Source organism: Pelobates fuscus, chromosome 5 (assembly GCF_036172605.1).
Source record: "Pelobates fuscus isolate aPelFus1 chromosome 5, aPelFus1.pri, whole genome shotgun sequence".
In the NCBI taxonomy this organism is placed as follows: domain Eukaryota; kingdom Metazoa; phylum Chordata; class Amphibia; order Anura; family Pelobatidae; genus Pelobates; species Pelobates fuscus.
This window is the reverse complement of record NC_086321.1, coordinates 255,853,530-255,874,275: the sequence shown is the minus strand read 5'-3', so window position 1 is coordinate 255,874,275 and position 20,746 is coordinate 255,853,530. Positions and strand designations below refer to the sequence as shown.

Below are 20,746 nucleotides of genomic sequence, written 5' to 3'. Positions count from 1 at the left end.
ATAGTAGATCGGTTTTCCAAAATGGCTCACTTTGTGTCCCTTCGCAAGTTGCCCACTTCCAAGGAATTGGCTCTTATCTTCGCTAGAGAAGTGTTTCGATTACATGGTATTCCCTTATCTATTGTATCCGATAGGGGTAGCCAATTTGTTTCCAGGTTCTGGAAAGCCTTTTGTTCGGAGATGGGTATTTCCCTCTCATTTTCTTCCGCTTACCATCCCCAGTCTAATGGAGCTGCTGAACGTGCCAACCAGTCTCTTGAGCAGTACCTCCGTTGTTTTGTGTCTCACCATCAGGACAATTGGTCTGACCTGCTTCCTTGGGCTGAATTTGCTCGGAATAATGCCACTCATGATTCTTCCGGCAAGAGCCCTTTTTACGTTGTCTATGGCCAGCATCCCGTTGTTCTTCCGGCTGCATTCTCCTCACAGGGCATGCCAGTTCTGGATGAGCATTTGGCTGGTTTGCGTAATACTTGGGAACAGGTTCAGCGTTCTTTGGTGGACTCTGCTGCCCGCCAGAAGGCTCAGGCTGACAAGCATCGCAGAGCGGCTCCTTCCTATGTTGTGGGGGACAGGGTTTTGCTTTCCACACGGAATATTCGCCTCCGGGTGCCTTCTATGAAATTGGCTCCCCGCTTCATTGGTCCTTATCGCATTATACATAAGGTTAATCCCGTTTCTTATGCCTTGGGTCTGCCTAAGAATCTGCGTATACCCAATGTTTTTCACACCTCTTTGTTGAAGCCTTACGTACGCAACCGCTATACCCGGCATACTCCCCCTCCCCCTCCTGTCTCTGTGGAGGGTCATGAGGAGTTCGAAGTATCTGCTGTTATTGACTCTCGTTTTCTTAGGGGTCGGCTTCAGTACTTGGTACATTGGAAGGGTTATGGGCCTGAGGAGCGCAGTTGGATTTCTGCGGATGCTGTTCATGCTCCCCGCCTTGTACATTCTTTCCATTCGCGTTTTCCTGCCAGGCCTGGTCCTGCCCGCCCGGAGGGCGTGTCCTCAGGGGGGGGTACTGTAGCGGTACTTACCTTATCCGGGGGCCGGACGCGGTCCTCTCTTCAAGCCGCGCGCGGTCCTGCGGCTGCACGAGCCGCGCGCGGCTCATCCGACTGTTCAGACAGGAAGGCGGGCAGTGACCGCGAGAAGCGGTCACGTGTCCCGCCTGCAGCTAAGAGCGCGCCGCGAATCTCGGGCGCGCTCTTAAAGAGACAGTGGGAGCCTAAATTGCAAAAAGGCTCCCATTGGCTCCTGTCATGCCAATCACCCCATACACTTACCTGTTGGGGGAGTGGAAGTGACAGGAGCCAATCACATTAGTTTGAAGGCTATTTATACTTACCCTTTTCCCTTAGTTCCTTGCCCTATCGTGGTTTCTGCTACAGTTCCCTTTAGTGCTTGTTGTGTTCAGTTGTGTTTCTCCGTATTTGACCTTGGCTTTGTATTCTGACTTCGTTTTCGCTTTATCCTATTCTGTACTGTTTGCCGGCTTGCTGATTCCTGTGTACCAGTCCCCAGCTAGTTTTCGTTTACGCTGTCTCTTTGTGCCCTTGACCTCGGATCGTTCCTGACTCTGTCTTATCCTATTACGTCGAGTCCGGCCACTCTAAGGTCCGGTAGACGTATCTCTCCTCTGTACTGTCTTCTGTTAGGCTGGATCCTGCGTGTAGGGGTATATACTCGTTACAGTATTCTTAACACAATAATGTTTCCTTGCTATTCCTTTGAGAGAGAGCCCCAACTTAGATTTTAATAAAGGGATTTGTGCAAATGATTGCTGCTAAAAACTTGCAAAAAAATTTAATTGTTAACTCAAGACAAGGTGCTGCAGCAAGTTAATATAAACAAAAGAAAGTTAATATAAACAAAGCTCCAGGGCCTGACGGTATTCATCCACGAGTACTTAAGGAACTAAGTGTAGAAATAAGTGAACCTGTTTTTAATCTTGCAAGATTCTTTTCTTTCAGGAAGTGTTCCAGAGGATTGGAGGAAGGCAGATGTGGTTCCTATATTCAAAAAGGTTCAAAAGCCTTGCCTGGAAATTATAGACCTGTGAGCTTAACTTCTGTGGCTGGAAAAGTATTTGAAAGGTTATTAAGGGATAACCTCGGGATGAGAATATCATTTTGCCTCTTTATAAATCACTGGTTAGACCACATCTTGAATATGCTGTGCAATTTTGGGCACCTGTTCTAAAGACGGATATTATGGCACTAGAAAAAGTACATAGGCGGGCTACAAAATTAATAAAAGGAACAGAACATATCAGCTATGAAGAAAGTTCAACAAATTTAAATCTCTTTAGCTTAGAAAAACGTTGCCTGAGAGGGGATATGCTACCTTTATACAAATATATTCGGGGCTAATACAAACCATTGTGTGGAAATCTATTCACAAACCAGACTTTACATAGGACATGAGGTCATGTGTTTAGACTGGAAGAAAGAAGATTTTGTCTAAGGCAAAGAAAAGTGTTTTCTTATTACTGTAAGAACAATAAGGATGTGGAATTCTCTGCCTGAAGAAGTGGTTTTATCAGAGTCCATACAGATGTTCAAACAGCAACTAGATGCATACTTGCAAAAACAGAATATTCAAGGATATAATTTTTCAATGTAGGGTAATAGCTTCTTGATCCAAGGATAAATCTGACTGTCATTCTGAGGTCAAGAAGGAATTTTATTCCTAGTTTGTTGCAAAATTGGAAGTGCTTCAAACTGTTTTTTTTTGCCTTCTTTTGGATCAACAGCTAAAAAACAAATGTGAGGAAGGCTGAACTTGATGGACGCAAGTCTCTTTTTAGCTATGTAACTATGTAACTATGTAACGTGCTTGTTTTACTGACCGCTTCTCATCCCATGATTGCTTCTTGGCTTCTCACCCAATTGAATTCTGTACGTGTCCAATAAGGTGATTCCATCGTCCGGTAAATGAGTCAAACTTGCTTATGAGTTCTGGAGCACACTCTAGTGGATGTCATGAAGACAACCACCAGAGGTGTGTTTTGCGTCTGCATTCCAAACATTACCTTATCTACTAAATGGATTAACCCCTTAGGGACTGAGCCAAATGTACACGCTGTGATCAAAACAAAATGTAAACAAAACTTGGAAGTTGACGATATGTCTGTTCAACCGTAATTCACCTCTTTCATATTAAGTGCACCCATACTTATTCTATATCATTTTATTTAGGGGAAACAGGGCTTTCATTTACCATCAAATATTTAGCTATGAAACATAATTTAATATGAATAAAATATTTTTAAAAATGGGAGAAAATAAGAAATATTTTTACTGTTTTAGTTCTACGTGTCATTTTAACGGTGAATGTCATAATACTGTTTGCTTTTACTGCAATAAAATACACATATTTGTATTCAGCAAAGTCTCATGTGTAAAACAGTACCCCCTATGTACAGGTTTTCTGGTGTTTTGGGAAGTTACAGGGTCAAATCTAGCATGTTACATTTTTCAGTTTTTTCATATTGACATTTGTCAGCTTGGTTACGTTGCATTTAAGACCATATGGTAGCCCAGGAATGAAAATTACCCCCATGATGGCATACCTATTGGATCGTGGGCGGGGCGTGCAACATGTCTATGGAATGGGAAAACAATAACAAATTCATAGAGGCAATTATTATTTCTGTGGCAAGTACAGTAGAGGAGATAAAACCAAAAGTTTATATTTGGCTTGTTGTTTCTGGAACAAAGGAGGTGGTCACTTAGTATGTCCATAGGTACGCCTTTGCTCCACCCCTGGGTGAGGTGTGATAATCCACAGGGTATATCTCCTGTGATCCTGAAGGGTGGTGGTGTACTTGCTTGGGGCCAAGATCTAATTTTGAGTGAGTCACCATCTCTCCTTGCCAGAGACCCCCTGGACAGAAGTTGTACTTTGAAAACCTAAGTGAGTAATTAGGACTTCTGTTATTTTATCCTTTTTGTTTTTAAATGTTGTTGGTGTAAATAATTTGTTTATTATATATTGTTATATGCACTGTGACTATGTTTGCTCATAATAAACATCCATGTATTAAGTTCTACCTTTGTCTGGTTAAGAATCACGTTACCTGAGGAGACTAGTTAGTATTTTTGTAATTCCTAAGGTATTGTACTAAGTAATATTTGGTGGGTTTTATTATTGATTTACCTGGGGGACCAAGGCTCCCCATTTATAAATTGTCTTGGTGGTGGCAGCGATAAAATAGTAATAGTTATATTATTATGTTTAAGTGCGGGTGGTGTTAAAAAGGGGGATTTTGTCATTATTTCCGGTCTAGTGCAGACAAATAGTCTACTTTAACCCTTTCACCACCACAACTACATCACGCACACTCTTGGAGTAGGGTGTGTTCGTGACACAGGGCCTGTCTATTATCTGTGGTGATGACACTCCTCACAACTCATCTTTGCAGATTTTGCTTTATACTGACACTAGTGAGATGCTCATTTCTACCCACTCAATTTGCACGTTGTAAGTTGGCCTTCTTGGAAACACTCAAAATGATCCCAAACTTGCTTTGTTTGGGCAATACAATACTCTCAATCCTTTGAGCCTTACATCTGCTGAAGATACAGGTGGATTTTCATTTATGGTAGTGGAAATTGTCACAATAACCAGCACACTAGGTTCTAGTTTGAAAAGGATGGTAAAAACAAATTGCCTTGTGGGTATTGAATTTCAAGCCAGGCTCTTGAGCTCCATCACCCACTCATCCAGCTTGGCTGGGATATCGCCCATCCCTTCCCACCCTGGACCAATACCTGTATCCAGCTCCCAGTGGGAAGACCTCTTCTCCAAAAGAGTATAGCAGAGATTATAGCAGTATAGCTGTTCCCCCCACACGTAACCGAAGCTTAATGCTGGGAGTAGTCTGTTTATTCCAGCCAAATTTCTCACTTATATACAAAATACACACCCAAAACAAACCCATAAACACACCCACAACATGCCCAAGAAATACAGTGTCACCATGACTCAGCAAAACAATACAAAATATGAAAACACATAAAAATACATATTTCCCAAATAGGAACCCCCATAATCTATACAACCAAATAGCGCTCAGATCCATGCAGTGTAGAGGACATGCCACCGTGTGGAAGTTCTGACCGGCCGCACACATGGTCCTATGCCCAAAACAGTTCCATGAATTCAGGGGTAGCGGCCGGTCCCTTTCGGGAGTTCCATGCAAAAGAAATTATCGAACGCACACAATGGCATATAGGTAGCATTTGTTCGTATGGTTCATACAAACTAACCTTCCGAATGGCGCTCTCCTAACATGGATGGGGAAAAGCAGGCGTTTGTCGAAGTTCAGCGGTGTTCGTGAATAAACGTGTCCAATTTTAGTACCATGCGATTGACCCCCAAACACCGCTGGCAAGCAGGCTCCTCCAGGAGCACGTGGTGAGGTCAAGTTTGCCACAGTGAGGTTCTTTATTTTTTTTATCGGAACACATACAAGGAAAGGTATACGAATAATTGTGTATTGCAGAAAGTAACTTTATTCAACAAAAATAGGTATTTGTGCTGCAAAATGGGTTCCCACATCAATTTTGTTCAGCATTTCTTTTCAGCATTTTAGTGTAAATGCCTAAATGCAACAATATCAGAAAAAATATATATTCTCGGCTACACGATACAATATTGTCCTGCAAAATAAAACAAAAAAAATCAATCATTGACAAGAGAACACATACACAGATAAATAGAATAACATGAGACAATACTTAAATAGTATTCACAAAAAATATAAGCAAAAATATTAACCCATTGTATGTGTCAATACAGAAACATACAGATATCAGGTCCCACGTGCAATGAAAGGAATATTACAAATGGGATGTCATTTTCAATCCTATATATAAATTGGAGGATTATGTTTTATGCTATATCTAAACATATGGAGCTCTGTGCCTTTAAAAAAATGCTTGTGCAACTATGTATGAGTTGTAATGGATGCTCCTCCCTCATTCCCTCTGCAAGGAATGAGAAGCAGTCTATCAGCAGCCGGGAACAGAGCTGCAGCTAGTGAGGAATATTGTCAGACTCTGTATGATAAGCACTGACTACCTGTCCTGAGCAGCAAGCCCAGAACTTCTGCTTTCTACCTGCCTGGGCTGCAGCACCTTTCTACTAGTGGGATCTGTGATTAGACACTCTGGTGGATGGGAGCAAGATGCAACAGGGAATAAAATGGCATCACCAGGTGGAAAACTTGCCACAGACAAGATGACCCCAAACCTCTTTCTCATCATCTTGTCCCTGCTTTCTCTGCCACACCAGGTAAGGATGGTACTGTCTTAATACTTTCTAAGTTTTCAGTGGGAAGTGGCTGGGTTTAGAATGTATATAATCAGCCAATCCCTGTGCCTTTGATGGGTTAATAAGGGCACCAGTGGTGGTTCTTGAAGTCTGTATCATTGGTTTATCTGCAGTTTTCTCAGTCTGTTGAGTGACATCGTAGACAGTGAACTTTTTTAGTCTCACACAACTTCTGCAAATCCTTTTTTTAAAGACTACAGGCTATTTTGGTAACACTTATTCTTGTAACTCTGCCCTGTTAATCTCACACAGTATATTGTTGTACAGAACCTGACAAACATCCCATTGAAAGTTATTTTTGTTTTTTTTCTCACTCACATTTGAGTGTCATTTAATTACAGTATCCACTGAAAGCAAGTCTCACTCACAGCATGAACAAGCCTTGTCTGTCTGATCAGTGATCTCTCTGCTACTGGCAAATGCAGAAACACATGCTAGGCTTCCCATAGATACCTGCTGACACATACCTGTCCACATACCTTGTATCAAACACAACACAGGGCTCCTCCTAATCACAACACTCGTCATTCCTGGAGATTACCATAGAACAAACGTCACACACACACACACACACACACATAACTTTCACTCTGTCAGATTCCTAGCAGGCATCTATATATTACATTAGATAACTCAGATCTACCTGTCCTCCTGTGACACTCATAAATGATATGTCAACCTCTGACATTTTCTCAATTACATCATTGACACATATTTATAACCCCCTCAAGAAATATGGAAATGTCAAATACCTTTGCTTTTCAATTATCTATGCATTCTTTATTATTTGTGATAGAATTTGTTTTGGTGCCTTACTGTCCACTCCTCCCCTTTTCTTCTCTAATTACCTACCTTTTTATCCTGGGAAATTGAAAACCTTGTCAACAGTTCTTATACGTTTTTTTACGTTTACTTATGTGACTTTTTGGAGTGGATGAGAATGTCATAGGACAGTATATTGGAATTGTATTATGTCATGTCAGATGTCATGATACAAAGCGTTGAAAAAGCCCATGTGTGATGTTGAAGAGTAACCAGTGATATTGGTAAAAGTTAATATTGTCTATGGCAGGGGTGTTCACAAATAGAACCCCAGTTGTTGTAAAACTACAACTCCCAAGATGCTTTGACAGTCCTAAGGCTGGGGGAGGGGGATCTAATTTTGAGGATTTATGGTCTGTGATCATTTGGGTTCCTTCTTTAAATTTTGAAATGTGAATGCAAGTTTTAGTTGGAGATTTTTTTATTTTCATCCACATTTTGAATTCTCTGTTTAGTGAATAAACCCCTACATGAAAGGAGATTTTTTTTTAAAAAAAAATGCAATTTCTGGAGTATACAAACACGTTCATTGTCAAGTGAAAAATGTACCATGGAAATTATCCTTATTTAACTTTCTGAATAACCAGAGATAACGGCTGCATTGTTTCTTAGCTAAATTGGCATTATTAAAGTATTTGGTGAGATTATGCTGATTATGGCGAGAGGGGAATGTTACATTGCAAAATATGCAGAAATTATTGCTGTTGAGTATGTTGTATTTTTAAAATATGTGTAAATTCTGAGTGCTAAGTAGAAAGAGCAGTTCTGGGGCAGATTTGTGAAAGTGGAACTGTTACATGGACATTCCACTGTTCGCCATAGTGACTGCTCCACTTTAATAGCTTGTCACATAATTGCTCTCTATAAATAACCTTTATTGAGGGAGAGATTATGAAAGAAAAACAGGTGATATTCATAGTAAAAACAGCTAAATATGGAGCGATCACGAAGAAAGCATCTTTCAACATATAGCACTTTTCCTCAGAATTTGTACCCGTTGATACCTTAATAAATCCACACCATTGTGTTTTATAAGTGTGCGATAAAATGTAACAATTATTTTTTAGGCTGTTATAGGCTATAATTGGTAATAACTTGGCATTGTACAGCGCTGCAGAATTTGTTGGTGCTATATAAATAACAACAATAATAATTGTCAAATAGTGGTTGACATTAGGAGTCAGGAAGGTGTAAACAACATTTTACTAAGATTAAGGAAAGAAAAACGTCCATAGAATTGTATATTAATTTCACCAATACTTATGTATAAGAATGAATATTTCTGGAATCCGAGGCTCCCTGGCTTAGCTTTATGATTCTTGTGATGATGGCATTAGGATAAATACCCCAGTTACAACATTACAAGATTGTCATTCTCATACATCAGAGTAGCTTCTGTCAATAGTCTGAGTAGGTGCTACCCTCATTCTGCACTCTACTTACAGAGAGATGAGGGACACTTGAATTCCACAATCTTGACATTGAGTAATTGTGCAGCTGACATTCTTTCACATAAACAGAAGGGAATACACATCTCCCAACTATCCAATTTAAACTGCTTGGAAATTTTCCAGCACAGAAAAAGAAGCCTAAAAAAAGCAAGCGCTCTTTATTTGTGTGTGCTCTGTATGTATCATAATATGAAAATTACACATGCTGAGTCTTGCTGACTGCTTTATGTCAGATCTTATTAAGTTTTTCTGCTGCCGTGACCACCTTGTGTGGCGTCTGATCCCCGGCATGTGCGGGACTGTGTGCTTGCATGCCAGTAACAGGATTTGCTGTGTAATGGTGTGAAAACTTTGGGAACACCAGTCCTTAGTCTAAGGTGTACAAATACACAGTCAAATAGTTTAAATACTGTGTTATGAAACAAAAAAATGTACTAGGTACTGAGAGCACCTTTTATGTACAAACAAACTGCAAAATATGCTTCATTAAAAAAAACTAAGTAATAAATCATTTCTTAAACATTTTAGTGCTGGATCTTAGTGGCAGTACTCATGCCTTGTGTGTTATAGAGTTTTACAAATGTTAAGGCAATACAACAAAGTTGGAAAAAAAATCGAACATTTACTATCAGAGTTGTAGCTCTTTTCCAAAACTGCTATTTTAGAGATCATTTTGGGAGAAGGTTCACACAACACCGCAGCTTGTTGATTATTGAATACACTTGATTCTTTCTCTGAGTACCAGTACCTTGTGGCTGCAATGTCGGTTTAATAAGAATATAATATAATAATAATTTGTGATTTTTATAGCGCTTTTCACTCTGTGAGACGCAAAGCACTTTACGAATATACAAACATAAAGACATAAAAGTTAGGAGTTTCTGATAGTTAGATGAGTGAACAGAATGCCCGATGGAAGAGGTAGGAAGAAGACTTTTATACTTTTAATAATAGAATTTTTTCATCAGAGTTAGAGAAATTAGTTGGGTTATTCACTAAAGTAAAAAAGTGAGTTCAATGTGAATTTAAAATTTCACTCCAAAATATATCCATTGGAAAAATTCTCAAAGTAACATATGACTGGTTACTAGATTGGCTACTTTGACTTAAACCCATGGCAGGGCAATGGTTAATTATGGGGTGGTTCACCAATGCTTGCTAGCCAGGCACCGCATTAAACAAGTAAAATTAAATAAAAATAAAAATTATATGGGGGTCATTCAGACCCATATTGCTATAATAGAGGTTATAAACCTCCATGTTCCCCCAATTGCCATCTGGTAGATGGGAGCATGTCTACAGAGCATGAAAAACTAGCTACTAGGCAGCCATTGTCACTAAAAATAACAGGGGTGGGGGGACTAATTGAAATAGGGGGGATATGGGGGCATTCATGTGGGAGGACCATTAAACATTCATGGGGACAGGCCTAGTGGCTCCCACCACCAGTTGGCAATATGTGAGGGCCCTAATGTCAGTCATAAATAGACATGTGCAATTTGTTTCGTTCCGAATGTGAATTCGGAGGAATTTCGTGCAATTCGGAAATTTGGATGCTTCCGAATGTCCGAAGTGCCAAATTGCCAAAGTGCCGAATTTCCAAAGTGCCAATCCGAACTGAATTGCCAAAGTGCTGAATTTCGGAAGTGCAGAAGTGCTTTTGGATTTCTGAAAAGAGGCAAAACAAGAGAGGGAGAGAAAATTACATGAATGATGACAAGGGTATGGTTAGGGATAGGTTTAGAGTAGGGTTAGGGTTGAGGTAGGGGCAGGGTTAAGGGTAAGGTTAAGGTAGGGTTAGGGGTAGGGTTGAGGTAGAGTAAAGGAGCCGTACAGATGTTCTGAATTCCAAAGTCCCGTATTGCCGCAGTCCCGATATGCTGAAGTTCCGAATTGCCGAAGTTCCGAATTGCCAAAGTCCCGAATTTCAGAAGTGCGGAACTGAATTGCCGGAGTGCCGGATTGCCGAAGTGCCAAATTGTTTTTCTTACCCGAATTTCTGAACCGAACCAAATTTTTTGCCCATGCACATTCCTAGTAAAAAAGATGGGGACTTAGCGTCCCACCAGCCTTCACACATGGGCAGCTGGAGAGACCCCTGATATTAATAATAAAAAGGACTTGATATTAAGAATAAAAAGTTCAAAAGAATGCAGCCAGGGGAAGCTGAGGGCAATTTGCTTCTACATTAGGGTGTACCTGGGAACTATTGGCATGTTCATTCACCTGCTTACCATTATCTGTGCTTTTGATGATTATGCCCACTTTCTGTTTATGGTTTTGAAGTTACCTTCTACCCTTTTCAGTAAAACAGAGGAAAAACACTGAGAGGCCTCCACTATTTTATGCACCTGATTGACTTAATGCCCTTCTTTCCACCAGGCTTGGTTGCAGCTACTCTTATTATGTAATAAACATTAGAACAAGTATTAGGCTTGAAGATATAAATATGCTGCTACAAAGTCTATATATGCTAAATCATGATTTGTAGGTTTTATAAGAATAGCAGCAGGTTGTGTGTATAGATTTTAACCACATATGATGTGCAACAAAAGTAAGTAAAGTCCTTTAACCACTTAATGACCACATGACGGTCTATGCAGTCATGCAGTGCAGGGCTTTAATGCCAAGTGACGGCATAGACCGTCATGCAGTCATGCTTGGTTAAATCCCTGCTGATACCTAGGAACCCCAAGTATCTTTTGATACCTAAAGGGTTCACTCTCTGAGCTGGGGCCACAGTTAGTAGTCCCTGACTGATAGACAACCTATTTGCAGAACTCAAAATGAGCAGCACATTTCTTTAAATACCGAGGCTGAGTGATCTCATTCCCGGTACTTCAATCACTGCCCACAGCCTGCTGCCTTCAAAAGTCAGGGACACCTACGTATCAAAATTAGTGGGGAAAAATGGGAACTGCACCTTGAGAGTCTCCTCAAATCCAGGTCAGTATAGGCTAATATGTAACATAATAGAGGACAAGGGCGAAATATAGTGTCGTAGGTAGATATTTTGGTGAAATAGAATAAAGGAATTACATTTACAATTTATGGAGCTGATAATTAGCTCCAAATTGATGTGCCTGGTGATACAATCCCTGCCTATGGATATACTTTAGCCTGGCCCTGGTGTCCTTCCTACTGTCACGGAGACACCCCCAGGGTCTGAAAAGACTCTGGGAGGTCTTGCATACTACTTAGCCAGGGCCAGATTAAGAGCCCAGTGGGCCTGGTGCTGACAATAATGAGGGGCCAAAGTACAGGATTTTATCGACCAAAAACACTAAAACAGTCATACCTCTCAAGTGCTATGTATCTATTGGAGATGTTGCCAGAGGGAAACTAATAGGATGCAGCTATAAGAAAACTCAGATTCTCTTAATAAATGCTAATCTCTCTCTAATTCATAATTTCATCTTTTCATCCATACCCCCTAACAGCAGTGTCTAGTGAAGCAGGAAGTCAATTGGTGGTGTAAAAGGGTGAGCTACTGACACGGATCATGTAACCAGAACTCCCAAAAGGGACGAACATGCCCAAAAAGGAGGTCCCCTAGTGTCTGTGTCCCTATGTCTCCCAGTGTCCTCATGTCACTATGGGACACTGTAAGACATTAGGACACTGGGAGACTTGGGGACACTGTGGGACACTGAGACTATGTGTCCCTATGTATCACAGTGTCTCAGTGCCCCATGTCTTCCAGTATCCCCATGTCTCTGTGTCCCCATGTTGCCCAGTTCTTATTCTTCTACCATTCAAGACTATAAAGTACCGAACCCCCGACCACCCCCCTGGCTCATTAAGTTCAAAGAAACCACAAGAATTGTCCCCATTTTGCCCAGTGTCCCCTAGTATCTGTGTCCTCATGTCTCCCAGTGTCCCCATGTGTGTCTGTGTCCCCATGTCTCATTGTCCCCATGTGTGTCTGCGTCCCCGTATCTCCAAGTGTCTCAGCATCCCCACAGGTCTCACAGTGTCCCCTAGTGTCTCATTGTCCCCATGTCTCACTGCAGCCTTTACCCCATCCCTCACTTCCCTGAGCTGTAGGCTGTCTCTGCAGGCTGGGAGCAGCTGTCTGGACTCTCTGTGCTGTGTAGCGGCTCCTCCACAGATCAGTGAGTAAAGAGATACAGGTTTATGCTGTAACTTCCTATCCCTGCCTCTCTCCACACACACACAGCGACCCCTACTGGCCGGTGCTGGTATTGCAGAGTAATCTCTGTTTATGCTGAGAAAAATACCGGCATTTGTTTTTTTTGGGCGGGAGGGGGGGAATCGATGGGCCTATTCCATGGGCCTGGGCCTGGAGCTGCAGCTCCATCAGCCCCTATGTTAATCCGGCCCTGTCCTTAGCCCAGTAATCAGTGCAGGGCTTTGCCAGTTGCCCAGCACCAATTTCTGTGTGCTGCAGCACGAGAGAGAGCTCTCCCTCTCATGCTGCAATCACACAGCACAGAGGGCTCACATAGCCTTCATAGCCTGCTCATGTGTAAATCTGTCAGGCATGCCCAATGCACTTTTCCATCATTTGTAGGGATTGGTGTCCGCTTTGGAGTGGGTGTACAAAGCATGAGAAAGAAGTAGGTAAATATAAAAATAAATAATATTTACCTGCTTGTTCAGCCTGCAGTCGTGCAATGGTATCATTGAAAGCTAAAGTTGATGAATGAGACAGTTGTCTCAAATTGATGCATGCCCCTTTAAGAATGGAGGCAATTGTCCAACATCTGAATAAGAACAAAACCTATAATCTGTGTAACATATTTGTTCCACATACCGTATATACTCGAGTATAAGCCGACCCGAATATAAGCCGAGGCCCCTAATTTTACCCCAAAAAACTGGGAAAACTTATTGACTAGGGTGGGAAATGCAGCAGCTACTGGTAAATTTCTAAATAAAATTAGATCCTTAAAAAATCATATTAATTGAATATTTATTTACAGTGTGTGTATATAATGAATGCAGTGTGTGTGTGTATGAATGCAGTGTGTGTATGAAGGCAGTGTGTGTATGAGTGCAGCGTGTGTGTATGAATGCAGTGTGTGTATGAATGCAGTGTGTGTATATGAATGCAGTGTGTGTATGAGTGCAATGTGTGTGCATAAATGCAGTGTGTATATAATGAATGCAGTGCCGTGTGTGTGTATGAGTGCAGTGTGTGTATGAGTGCAGTGTGTGTATGAGTGCAGTGTGTATATGAATGCAGTGTGTGTATGAGTGCAGTGTGTGTACAAGTGCAGTGTGTATATAAATGCAGTGTGTGTATGAGTGTAGTGTGTGTATAAATGCAGTGTGTATGAATGCAGTGTGTATATGAGTGCAGTGTGTGTGTGTATAAATTCAGTATGTGTGTATGAATGCAGTGTGTATATAATGAGTGCAGTGTGTTTGTGTATGAGTGCAGTGTGTGTGTGTATGCAGTGTGTGTGTATGCAGTGTGTATATGAGTGCAGTGTGTGTGTATGAGTGCAGTGTGTGTGTATGAGTGCAGTGTGTGTGTGTGTGATGGAGAGCATTGGTGGGGGGTGGGCATTTTTTATTATTATTTAATTATTGTTATTTTAATATTATTATTTTTTTCTTATATTATTATTTTTTTTATTTTATTATTATTAATATATTTTTGTTTTTCCTCCCCCCTCCCTGCTTGTTAGCTGGCCAGGGAGGGGGGCTCTCACTCCCTGGTGGTCCAGTGGATGGGCTGTAGGAGGGGGTCTGGCAGAGAGCTCTTACTTACCTTTACAGCAGCTCCTGTCAGCTCCCTTCTCTCTCCTCCGGTCCGTGCAGCTCCCAGGTCAGCTCCCTCTGCAAGTCTCGCGGCCGCGCGGGTTACCGTGGCAACGCTCATAAACCTTAGACGGTTAAACCTTGCTGAGAAACTGTGACTGGGGCACTAACCATTATGCCATTTTACTGTTTGAATTTTGAAAAAAGGGGCTTATTAAAAAAGCTTCTCAAAAATTACTTTTGACTTTTTTTTTATTAGTTTTATAATTGGGTCAGAGTTTTACAAGCTTAGAATTCTATCCACACAGACCTTTAACACAAGTCACTAGCTTGGGGAGGAGGTTTATAACTAAGTACTGACTTGCTACCAAGTTAGTGAGTTAACGGCTGCTGTTTTGGTTAATATTTTGCAAATCAGTGGTAAACAAAAATAGCTGTCTAGTGAGTAACCCCCCTTTCATAGGTTTACATTTCTGTCATCCTAAACCTATTAGCTTTTTGCTACCAGCATGTAACTGTACCAATTTCTCAGAGCTCTGGAAATGTTTTTGGAAACACAAGAAAAGCAAGGACCTGCAGCCTATAGTATTAATGATTTGTTATCTAAAGGAAGCATAAATAGTGGAATTTCTTTATTAAAAATTGGCTCAATAAAATTTTAAAATGAATCTTCAGTGTAAGCTACAATAGATATGTTGAAAAATGTTAATTTCCGATGTTGGAGTAGTAAGTTCATTAATTATATAAAATGAGTGTGCTTTGCAGACTGAACAGCGGGTGGAGCTGTAGTAAATGTATATACCGTATTTATCGGCGTATAACACGCACCGGCGTATAACACGCACCTCATTTTTAGAAAGAAATTCCAGGAAATTTCCCCCCCTCCCATAGTATTCCCCCCCCCTCATCCCATAGTATTCCCCCCTCATCCCATAGTGTTCCCCCCTCATCCCATAGTGTCCCCCCCTTTCCATAGTATTCTCCCCCCCCATAGTATTCCCCCCCTCCCATCCCATAATATTCTCCCCCTCCCCTCCCATAGTATTCTCCCCCCTCCCCTCCCATAGTATTCTCCCCCCCTCCCCTCCCATAGTATTTCCCCCCTCACCTCCCATAGTATTTCCCCCCCTCCCCTCCCATAGTATTCCCCCCCTCCCCTCCCATAGTATTTCCCCCCCCTCCCCTCCCATAGTATTTCCCCCCCTCCCCTCCCATAGTGTACTTTCCCCCCTCCCCTCCCATAGTGTACTTCCCCCCCTCCCCTCCCATAGTGTACTTCCCCCCCTCCCCTCCCATAGTGTACTTTCCTCCCCCTCCCCTCCCATAGTGTACTTCCCCCGCCCTCCCCTCCCATAGTGTACTTGCCCCGCCCTCCCCTCCCATAGTGTACTTTCCTCCTCCTCCCCCTCCCCTCCCATAGTGTACTTTCCTCCCCCTCCCCTCCCCTCCCATAATTACTTACCTGTCCTGAAGCGTGGGCCGGCTTCACAGCGCGCACCGCGGTACAGGAACTTTAATTTAAGGTTCCGGTTTCCGGCGGGACTGAAAGGAAGTGTGCACACTATTGTGCACACTTCCTTTCACTCCCGCCGGAAACCGGAACCTGAAATTAAAGTTCCTGTACCGCGGTGTGCGCTGTGAAGCCGGCCCACGCTTCAGGACAGGTAAGTAATTATGGGATATCGGCGTATAACACGCACCCACGATTTTTCCCCTATTTTCAGGGGAAAAAAGTGCGTGTTATACGCCGATAAATACGGTAGCTATAAAGTAAAATATGATTTGTCTGTATTTTTCTCTAACTCTTACAGAGTTTTTTTTAAATCTAATGGCTGTTTTTTACTAGTATTTTTTTTTTTTTGTATTACCAGACATGTAATTCACTGCATTCATTTGTATTCTAGTTCTTCCACCAAACATAAGTAACATAACTAATGTATGTCAACATAGTTCATCACAATTCAGTATTTAGAGGATACACTCCAACGGGTTCTGGGAATATTTGATTTTTTATTTATTTATTTTCTTAGAAATATTATTATTATTATTATTACTTTTTTGTATTTTCAACAATAGTTAATGGTAAAGCTGTTTTTAAAACAAAAGCTAATCTTTCTTACTCGTGTGGAACCTAGGAATTTGTGCGTCGATTAAGCCATTCACAAGGAGGACTAAAATTTCAATGCAAAGCAAGTATGTTTTTGAAGACTTTTTTTTATTATTTTTACAAATATGACACCTGTGTTATTGCTATTATTGTATACACAAATACAGAGGTGGAGAAACTACATTATGCAATTGGGCTGCTATACACCGAAAATACACATTTATTCACAGAAAGCGATTGTCGACATCAGAATCAAAACCAAATTCTCTGATAAGCATTTTAATCCCTTTAGGACCAAACTTCTGAAATAAAAGGGAATCATGACATGTCAAACATGACATGTGTCCTTAAGGGGTTAAACTGTATGTAATGCAAATTTGAAGTTCATACTCATTTATTTATTTATTTATTTTAATAATTATTTATTGAAAAAAAAATTTCTTCTTTACAACAAAACATATAACATATAAGACATCCAAAAAGAAAAACAATAAATTCATTGTGAATATCCTATCCAACCGTAAGGCATACATTACAACCAAGTTGGTAATGTATCAGCTGACATTAATATCATTTGAATTCACAAAATAAAACATAAGTTCAGTAAAAAAAAAAAAAAATACACCCAAAACCCAACAGAGCCGGAGAGAGTAACTAAACCAAATCGAATCAAACCATTGATATTAAGAGAACACCATCCAAAGAAAAGAAAAAAAGCCTTATCTTATCATTTCATCAAGAAAGGTTTAAAAGTAATTCAGAGAACAGTTCTTCTTTTCTATTAGACAATACGCCTATATTATTTATTAAGCCCTTTTCCATCATCGCCTGAAACCTGATTTGCTTAATCAGGAGAGATTTTTGAAAGGGGATGGATGATCTCCAACTTCTAGCAATTAGGATTTTTGCCACAACAAAGCAATGAATAGCTATTACAACATTTCTTGATTTAAGATTCCAGTTTAAATGCAAAAGAGCAACTGCTGGATTCTGATCTAAGGATGTGTGAGACAAAGACCCAAATATGGAAAAAGCTTAAGACCATAAAGGATAGACCATCGGACAGGACCACCATATGTGTAAATAAGAACCTGTATGGGTTCCACATCTCCAACATGTAGAGTCATAATTATCATACATTTTGTCAATTCTTGCCGGGGTGAAATACCACCTAAATAGAAGTTTAAAATGGCATTCCACCAAATTTAAGCAATGAATATGTTTAGCAATGTGAGTTAATGAAATACACCAGTCCTTTTCGGTTATAACTATATTTAGATTGTATTCCCAGATTTTAATAAGTTTATAAGGAGTGGAATTTAATAAGTCCATCATCTGATTGGCAATCGAAGTTACCTTTTTTAGAGACTTATAGTTGAAAATATGTTCCAAATGAGTAGAAAAAGAAGAAGAGCTCTTTATGAGATTCTTTTCAATATAGTTCTTTATCCGAAGGTACGTAAAAATTTCCCGACGGGGAATATGTAGGAGATCAACAATGGTCTGAAATGGTAAAATATTATCGGCTATCATAAGGTCTGAGATTCTCATTTTATCGGTATCAGCCCAATGTTTTAATGTTAGATCTTGTATATTTATCTCCAGTAATCTGAGTCTAGAAGATCTGGGAATACATTGGCAGAGACCTAACAATTTTTTAATTTCATCCCACTCCTCTAAAGATTGTAACAAAACAGTGGAATTAATTCTAGGATACATGTTTATCTAGTGTTTCCAACATACATATGCTTTTCCTTAGTGATACCCTTTTCCCCTTTGGACACATCCAAGGTACATGTCTACAAAAATTAGTGTTCTTTTCCAAATACCAGGTTGATTGGGAGCGTTCCCCCTTTTCTCCTTTTAAAGGGGGCTATCCAATCTGCACATCTTTCTGTAATTCTCATGGAATTAATTTGAGACCTAGTAGGGGTTTTAATTGGCTCTGTCCACATAATGTATTGCAGATTCAAAATAGAGGCGCCATCGGATTCTATTTTAAACCAAGGTTCTTGCATCCCCATAGGGTCTTGTAATAAATAGATGTGTCTGATCATGTTGGCATAATAGTTAGGAAAAATATTTGGAAAATTTAAACCACCCTTCGCCAGTTTTTTAGACAAAATTTTTCGACTAATCCTGGAAATTTTATTTTTCCAGATAAATTTAGAAAATGCGGCTCGTATCATTGTAAGCCAAGATTTAGGTACTCTGAGTGGAATCATATAAAAAAGATAAGACCATTTTGAAATATAAGAGTTTATAATATTTATTTTACCTAACCATGAGATTTCCAAGTTTTTCCAGGTTTTAAGTTTTTGATTTGTATGTTTCATTAGATATAGTATATTCTTTTCCATAGTATTTTTTATATCTAATGGAATAATCAATCCCAGATAATTCAATTCCGTATTGGTCCAAATAAAATTATATTTATGGGATAAGGTTTCTATGAGAGGATTGTCCATATTCATATATAGTGCAGAGGATTTAGCAATGTTTAACTTAAAATTAGAGATCTTAGAGTAATTATCTATCTCTTGCATTAAGAAGTGTAACGAGAGTTCTGGAGAGGTAAGAGTAATTAAAGAATCATCCGCATATAATGAGATCTTTAGATCGATATCTTTAATTAAGACACCCTTGATTAAAGAGTTTTTCCTAATGTAAAGGGCAAGGGGCTCAAGGGACAAAATATACAGGAGTGGGGATAGTGGGCACCCTTGCCTTGTACCATTACGGAGATCAAACCATCCAGCAACTATATTAGGACCGACCGTTAGAGCGGACGGAGAGGAATACAGAATCAAAATTGCATTATGGATCCAGCCGTTGAATCCAAACGCAGTCAACACCTCTGCTAAATACCCCCACCCGACCCTGTCGAAGGCTTTTTCAGCATCTAAAGACAGGGTCAGGAGGGGAAAACCCTGTCTATAGGTTTTATCCAAAATATCCAGTAGTCTTCTAACATTATTTGAGGCCATCCTTCCTGGGATAAAACCAATTTGATCTGGATCAATAATATTGGCTATTATTTTCTTGATTCTTTCTGCAATAATAGCCGAGTACATCTTTATATCAACATTGATCAAAGCTATTGGTCTATAATTAGATGGATTGGAGCTGTCCTTATTTTGTTTAAGTATAGGAATAATATTAGCTTGGAGGAGTTCTTTAGGAATGGTTTTGTTGACTGCCATATAATTGAAGCATTCAGTTAATGGTTTTATTAAATGAATCTTCATATATTTATAATAAAGATTAGTAAAACCATCTGGGCCCGGAGTTTTATTAGAGAGCAATTTATCTACTTGAGTTTGAACTTCTTGATACGAGATTGGTTTATTAAGCATTATTTTTTTTTTTTTAATTCTTTATTTTTCTTGTGCATAGAATAACAGATAAGCTTGTAACGCCACAACAGCGGTGACAAGCAGTTCCACAGCAAACAATGTCATGGCAGATAAAACAGCACATTTTATATTTATGAGAGGTTGCAGGCTAGGGATACTATATAATAACAGATGCATATTGGTAACATTCAATCAAACTGCGTGTAGTGTATGGTTAGTGGCCCTTTAGCCGCAAGCAGTTACCGCCATATTTTCTACGTTTCTCGAACATTTGATGGCGGCTGAGGTGAGTAGTGGGGCTGGTCTTGCCGATATTGCTTTAAAGGGTTTGAGCGGCTAAACTTTCGTGTAACTAAGCCAATAAGGTCAATAAGTAGGTCAGGTCTATTTGTACATAGCATAATAGTGAATAACTCAGAGGGTTAATCTGTGTAACTTGCGGATGAGCGGGGTTATACCCAGATATGCTTAGTGAGTAATTTATAAGGTACACCAGGGTGCACCTGTTAAGCAAGGTTCGATACATGCATTAATAGTGTTGGCGTAGCGTATTGACTCTGTAATGCCTATTCTCACTTGAGGGGGAACATATTGAGAGCCCTGTTGTATTTGTGAGTTGGCTTTTAAGCATATGCATACAATACAGGCTAAGCTTATTAGTTATACGGTCATACTTGGCTTTAAAATAATAAAATAAAATAAAACTAAACAAACTTAACATGCGAAGTCTCGAAAGTGAGGGTTAGTACAGGAGTCCCGCATTATGTGAGTGTGGGTAATTCTTATGTTGGTGATTTCACCACGTTGCGCCCCGTAGCGTCCAAGATCTCTCTGCGCCCTCATCCGATTCCTAGCTTGGGGGGAGGCTGCAAAGCTCTCGGTAGGCGATTCCCCGCTGGTGGAGTTTTGTCGGTGCGGAGTTTTGCTTGTGTGTGTTCGCT

The 20,746-nt window shown here is 40.2% G+C and overlaps 1 protein-coding gene across 1 annotated transcript in view; it reads left to right on the top strand.

Annotated features, from left to right (window-relative positions):
* Nucleotides 1-6,062: 6,062 nt before the first annotated feature.
* ADAMTSL1 (ADAMTS like 1) overlaps nt 6,063-20,746 on the top strand; it is a 918,974-nt gene continuing 904,290 nt past the window's right edge. The window contains exon 1 of the mRNA XM_063455242.1: nt 6,063-6,300. Within this exon, the coding sequence (XP_063311312.1) occupies nt 6,211-6,300 (90 nt within the window). The 5' untranslated portion in view covers nt 6,063-6,210. The remainder of the gene's footprint in view (nt 6,301-20,746) is intronic.